Below are 7,036 nucleotides of genomic sequence, written 5' to 3' on the forward strand. Positions count from 1 at the left end.
TTTGGTCATTTTTAGTTATTGTACTTTTCAAAATTTAAAATTTCAGTCCTCACCAAATGATAACTGTTAAATTTATTAAGTTATGCTATTTCTAAAATTTGATGCGGCAAACATATTATCATATGTATAATGCCATGTTAATTTGTTACTTTCACATATTTCTCACTAAAAATCCAGTCAATGGATTAACGACCATCATTTATATTAATATTGGAGTTTTAAAATTTTAAAAAAAAAATATAGGGGCTTAAAATGATCTAATTGGTGAATATTGGCTAAATCTACAACTGTATACATAGTACATGACTAGCAATTGAATTTAATTAAACATATTTAACGGTTATTATTTGGGCCAAAACTAAAATTTCAAAATTCAAAATGCAAGGGGACTAAAATTAATCAAATATACGGACTAAATCTATAACTTTTGCAAAGTACAGGGACTAATAGAAAATTTTAACCTAAAATCAATCTTTGAACCTAATTGCCGTTAGGATTGGGTTCAGAGAGCAGACGACCTATCCCTGTCCCCAAACAACCCTTCAACCTACAGCCTTCTTCAAAACGAAGCGTTTTAGTCCTTCAAATATTTTTTTAATTATTTTTCCTTTTAATTTTTTTATATATATTTGTTTGTACATATCAAATCAAAATAGTTGAAAAACTCGTAAGTAAATAAATAAATAAATAAATAGAATCCTCCAAAAATTTAAAAAAAAAAAGAGAAGAAATTTCGAAGGCTTTGAAAAAAAAAAAATCGAACGAAGAAGAATTTGTTAAGCGATCGATCTGTGGATTACGATGGAAGTGCCTGTCTCATGGGATGCTCTACGCAAACAGGTGTGTTTTGATTCTGTTTGATTAGAAAAAATATAGAAATTTTGGCATCGGAAAAACCTAGGGTTATATAATTCTATTAGATTTGATTGAATTTGGTGTGAATTGTTTAGGAAGTTCAGGTTTCTTTATTTGGTATTTTTAGAAAATTTCAATGAAGTAAACGAATTTTTTTTTGTTTTTGTTCTATCAGATCTTCAAAATTTCTTCATTTTTTTTTGAAGTAGTTGAGTTTTCTTATTGGAATTTGTTCAAATGAAATCGAAATCTGGAAATTCAATGTACTGAACCTGTTTTTTCCCCTATTTGGGTAATATTATTGGGGAAACAAATATAGATTATGTATTTGTTGCTTGTACAGAAAAATTAAAACTTTTTGTTAATTTCCAACTCTGGAACTGTTTATACTAATTAGAGATTTAGCTAAGATTTACTGTTTTACTAAAACTTGTTGCACATTTTGTTTGTTCATTTTAATTTTGAGAGATCTGTGGGCCGTGGGGGTATAATTCTCCTAATATATGAAAAAGCTTAGAACAAATGGGCATAGTTTGTTTAACACATACTCATATCTGACACCAGTTAACCTAGGTTTCATGTGTTTCTGTTTTGTCTTTCCTTCGCATATTTTTTGCTCTAAATGAATGGTCCGGTCTATGGTGTCTGTGAATCTAGTTTCATCTCTAATTACAAATAGATGAAGTTTTTTTTTTTTCCAAATTTATCTTTTCTGCTGAGAATGGGAGTTTACCTGTGAGGAGGAAATGCTGGAAGTTTCCTATAGCAATTGATGAAGACGAATGTTGTATTTCTTTGTTAAAATATTTACTTTATCTTCTGGATTTTCTGTGTGGTTGATATTGCAATATAATAAAACTAAATCCAATTTAACCTTGTGTCAAATTACTTGCTGGCAACTAAAATTCGAGGTACTAATGATGTCGTTCAGTTAAATATGATGATATCAGTGTTCGATTAGTTTGCTATCGTAACTGATGTAGATCAGAGTGATGGCTGATAAGAGTTAATTGATTGCCTTCCCTGAATAAGGTAAACAGGATTTTATAAAAAATATAAATAGATGACTTTTCTGCGTAAGTCCATATTTTGATGTAGAGTTCCGTTTGAAATTTGACGGTGGGTGTGAAGGCTTGCCTGAAAATCATTAGGTTCCTAGTCTGCAAGGATATAGCAAAATTGAAAATTGTTATCTTTCTTTAAGAATTTGAACTGTGTCAAAATTTAAAGGAACCATATATGTAGCTGTTATTTCTCCTCTAACTTGCTGATTGAATTTAATTTTAGACTGAAATTGCTTGAGTGGTCGTCCCGCATAAAATCACATATCTTCCTTAATGGTTGTGGATAAGCCTTCTTGTTGAAAATTGTAATAGACTTCTTTTAAAAAGTTCTATAAGGAGAAAATGAACTGTAATGTTTCATTTCCTGCATTATCTAATTAACTGGGTTATGAATTTTGTAAGTTTTAGTTGCCATGCGTAGCATCAGTGCATTACCATTCTAGCTTATATAACTGGTTCAACAATCAACCTTACATTAGACAAGGTACAATATGCTTCCTGATAATCTTTTTAGGTTAAGACTGGAAGAGCATGATTTGAGTCACCAATATCAAAATATTGTTGAAAGAGGTGCTTCATTATTTTCCTCTCGGAATATTTCATTTAGATTTTCAAATTTTAGTGGCAATTAATTTGACATCCTTAAATTTATGGCATTGAGATTATGCCATTGAAATGACCTTCTTTGGCGTTAAGAACCTTTTATTTGCCTGAAGGACATTGGATATATCCTAAAATGGTAATAGTCGCATAATGAATGACTTTGTGCACTGTTATTGCAGGCAAGGAAACTCGAAGCTCAGTTGGATGAGCAAATGAATTCATATCGTAAGTTGGTCTCCAGTAAGGCTTCGATAAAAAATGACTTGGAAGAGAATGGTATTGAATCTGGTATCGACCGACTACTAAAACAGCTACAAGAAGTAAATATGAAAATGCAAGACTGGGTCTCATCTGGTGGATCTGAAATGGTTTCTCATACCTTGACTAGGCATCAGGAAATTCTTCAAGATCTCACTCAGGTATTGTGGTTCATAAAATATTTTTTATTTATCTCTGTCTGCCAGGCAATCTTCATTCTTTGCTTTTTCATTTTTGTCCCTGTAACACAAGCTTTTCTTCTCCCGTCTTTCAATTTAAAGTTAAAATAAAAGTGACTTTATGTCTCCCAATCTGTTTGTAACTGATAATAAAAGAAAAGAAGAGGTTAAGAGCCTTTACAGTGAATGCTAGATGCAACATTTCTTCTCATCCTGCAAATATACCAAATATACTTTGTTTCTGCAACCATTTTCTACCCTGCATACTAGTTTAGTTCGGCATCTTCATATGTCTGTAGACACTTGCAGGCTTGTAGCTTTCTATATGCACCTTTTTGAACCTCCAAATATACATTCTTTTGCCATGAAAACATTAACAGGAGTTACTAGATTGAACTGCGCAGAAACTAACCTGATATTAGACCTGATTGAAGTGCAGGAGTTCTATCGTCTTCGCTCTAGCCTTAGAGCTAAACAAGAACACGCTTCTCTACTGGAGGATTTTAGGGAATTTGATCGGACTAGATTAGACTTGGAAGAAGGTGTTGGTTCCACAGAACAAGCTCTACTTAAGGAGCATGCGGCCATCAGTCGAAATACAGGACATGTATGTAAGATAAATCGTAGTTAACGATATATTGTGAGTATGACAAAATTACTTTATTCCTTCTACAGAAATGCCTTAAATGTCAGTTAATGATGGGAACTTAGATTTTAATAACTAATTAGTAATGAGATCGAGGAGAGACAAATAGAGCAGATCAATAAAAAAAACTCTGAATTTAATTGTGGCTTTTTTCCTGTCATCTTCTCATTTGTTATACCTTCATTCCATTTTCTTCATATTAAGATCTAAAAGAATGGTTTGCAGTTGGTTACCAGTCTGAAAATGTTAGCTTAGCAACATCCGCACAATTTATGTCAAAAAATCTTTTGAGAATTTGATATATGTTCTTTATAGTTCTATTTTGCAGGTGTTTTCTCATTCAACTAATTAGAGGATTTCAACATTTGGGATCTTGACATGACAATTATAGTTTATGACTTATGGAGTATTTGATTTTGTTCAAGAATATTCAAAGATGTTGATATACCTTGACCCTTAAAAAGTGATGAAAGATAGGAGCTGGGATAAACTTGTTAATTTCCTAATATAGAGGCTAATTAAGCTTCAAATTCTTAACTTAGTTCTCTTTGCCGTGTCGGAATAATTCTTAGTTTTAGTAAGCAACTAGGCATATTCTAATTCAAGTGCCCTTCCTTTGTTTTCTTTTGACAATAGTGATCAGAACTGCTGTGTTATGTGTCTTAGTGCAACCTGTTTCTTTTTCTATCTATCTAAATTATTTTTATAAATTTTCTGGTGAGATATGTAAATGAATTGAAGTTTTCTTACCAGCTTGATTGATTTCCAATATATATATCCAATTTATATGGTACAAGTTGGTAGTCTTGCTGTTACTTCTACCCATTTTTAGTAGTGTATGCTTCCATTAGAAACATCTTGATAAAACTTCATTGTTTTGCGTATTTTTCACCTGTCTAAAGAAGAAAAATATTCATTATTGTTGGGGTTTGCAGATGTATAAGCTAGACTACACTTTTGACTTCCTGCTTGCTGATTTTCTCTTTTGTACGGATTGTTTTCTTAACCAGCCATATTTTGGATAGTTTCTCTTTTAAATTAGATGATAATGGATCTTGTTGAAAAAAATCAAGAACTTTATTAACTATCAATCACTTTTAGTTCATTTAAGTTGCCAACTGAATGCTGGTTTTGCAGATGGATAATGTTATTTCACAAGCTCAAGCAACTCTTGGTGCACTTGTCCTTCAACGTTCTACTTTTGGGGGGATTAATTCAAAGCTCAGCAATGTTAGCAGCCGCCTACCAACGGTATGAATGCTTACCAATGTTGCTAGTAATGTTTCAAGTTTCATGCAGTTATTAAGTACTCTTAAAAACCTAAGGTTTAGGCGTCTCGCATGCTATTTTTCTATTATTTTTTCCACACTGTTTGAAATCTCTGCAAGAAATTATCGTAAATGATTAAATATACTACTAGTTTATGCAATGTGTGGAAACATGAACTTGAAGATTTGAATTTCATTTACTATAAAAATAATAAATGCATACATTATGCAAAAATTAGTTGAGATTCAATAATGATTATATATTTGAAAGGTAAAAGGATGAATTTCAAATTCACAAATATTTGTAGGAATTTCAAATTCACTACTAAATTTACAATTATATATGTTTTATCATTCAATTTACACTATTTTTAGAATCCAAATCAATCTTTTGAAATCCAAGTTCCCAAACATTATGTTGGTGAATTTGAGAAATTCATTTTGACTGCATATATAGTTTCTGGGACAGTTTAACCTTTTACTCGAAGCCTTCTTTCTAACATCTTTGTGACTGTTGTTCAACTGGTTTGTCATGTTTTAACGTCTACACCATCATGTTGTATTTTGCAGGTAAATCAGATTCTGTCTGCAATAAAGAGGAAAAAGTCTATGGATACCATCATTCTCTCTCTGGTTGCATCTGTATGCACATTTCTTATCTTCATCTACTGGTTGAGCAAGTGACAAAGTATGTATGCATGTATGTTATGTTGCTGGCCAATGATTGGTGAAACAGGATCCATTCGAGGTGTATGGTGCTAAGAAGGGTTATTATCTTATGTTGTGTAAGTTGATATTGACATTTCTAGTGGGCACTGCATCTTGCCTTCACTATGGGTTTCCCAGTATAGGTAAATTTCAACATTCACATATGCTTTATTATTTCGTTTTTTGGGTATCATCCATGTTAAATGAGTAAAGCTACAAATAAAAGAGTGTTTCATTTCATTGCTTTTGTCTATAGCTCTACCCGTGTTTTGAGTGCTTTATTCTTGATGTGGCTTTATTTACATGTGTCACAATTTTATTAAATTTTTTTTCTTTTTTTTACTATCATTTGCCACATACGAGGGGCCAACGGTTCAAACAAAAAAATGGCATATCCTTTGGGTATCAAACTGAAAATTGTTCAACTATAAAATAGGTTTGGGACATATCTTGAAGGTTCAAATGTATGTAACTATTGTCATACACAAACGTTTATCTTGAGGACAGAATTGGAAAAGGATATATCTTAATACTATCTGTTAAACAAAGCCATGTTACAATCTTATATATCTGTTACTATGTTAATAGCTTTTGGGAAGAAATTAGTGTTGGCTATTGGTTTCCAGCAAAACAGGCAAGAATGATTCATTTCCACCTTTGCTTTGCTTGCATTGACTATTCATTCTTATTTTCCTTCCTTCTCAATTCAATAATACTTTTTGGTGACATGTTGATGCAACTAAAACCTATATACCATTATTTGAGCAGTAAGAGAGGTTTCCATGTTTGAGGTTGTCCTTGATAAAAAAAAAATTCTCTCTCAGTACAATGGAGAGGGAAAGCTAAAGCTAAGTATTTCTAATTTTGCAAAACACATACAATGTTATTTTCATTCATAATTCTCTCAATCTTAAAATTAGAAAAAATAACATATTTAACCCATTTCTTCCTCATCGTTTCAATAGCTATGGTATCAATTGAAATAAGGTTCAATCAACTAAATTAAGATCAGTTATGGGATTTAAACTCACTGTTTTTTTTATTATAATTATAAGTGTTTTCATCTGTTTTGAGGTTATAACTTTCGAATATAAGGTTCATTGACAACAACAACAACAAAAAAAATCATCTCATTAAAGTTAGAGTCAAAACTCAAGAAAATAGAAAGGGGAAGTCAAGTATTTCTAATTTTGTAAAACACATACAATGCCATTTTTATTCATAATTCTTTTTCAACCTTTAAATTAAAGGAAAAAACATATTTAACTCATGTCTTCCTTGTCGTTATAATAACGATGATGCCAATTGAACTAAGGTCAATTCTGGAATTTGAATCCACAGTTTTTTTTATAACCATTGATGTCTTCGTCTATTTTATAGTCTAAAACTAATTCCATTCAAATTATGGTGGTATTCAGATAAATTCCTTTTAATAATAGTGACTCTTAAGATTTA

The 7,036-nt window shown here is 31.4% G+C and overlaps 1 protein-coding gene across 1 annotated transcript; it reads left to right on the forward strand.

Moving 5' to 3' along the window:
* Positions 1–639: 639 nt before the first annotated feature.
* LOC107962413 (Golgi SNAP receptor complex member 1-1) lies at positions 640–5,821 on the forward strand. Its single transcript, XM_016898797.2, has 5 exons — positions 640–840; positions 2,702–2,941; positions 3,399–3,566; positions 4,743–4,856; positions 5,444–5,821. Exons 1-5 carry the CDS (start codon positions 802–804, stop codon positions 5,555–5,557), a joined length of 675 nt encoding a protein of 224 aa, XP_016754286.1. The 5' UTR covers positions 640–801; the 3' UTR covers positions 5,558–5,821.
* The last annotated feature ends 1,215 nt before the right edge of the window (positions 5,822–7,036 follow it).

This window comes from Gossypium hirsutum, chromosome D06 (genome assembly GCF_007990345.1).
Source record: "Gossypium hirsutum isolate 1008001.06 chromosome D06, Gossypium_hirsutum_v2.1, whole genome shotgun sequence".
NCBI lineage: Eukaryota > Viridiplantae > Streptophyta > Magnoliopsida > Malvales > Malvaceae > Gossypium > Gossypium hirsutum.

Bases quoted from the DNA above. Each gene is read 5' to 3' on its own strand.
- LOC107962413 (XM_016898797.2), top strand. From the start codon at position 802: ATGGAAGTGCCTGTCTCATGGGATGCTCTACGCAAACAG. The intron at 841-2,701 runs GTGTGTTTTGAT...CTGTTATTGCAG, and splicing joins GGGATGCTCTACGCAAACAG to GCAAGGAAACTCGAAGCTCA. The intron at 4,857-5,443 runs GTATGAATGCTT...TGTATTTTGCAG, and splicing joins TTAGCAGCCGCCTACCAACG to GTAAATCAGATTCTGTCTGC.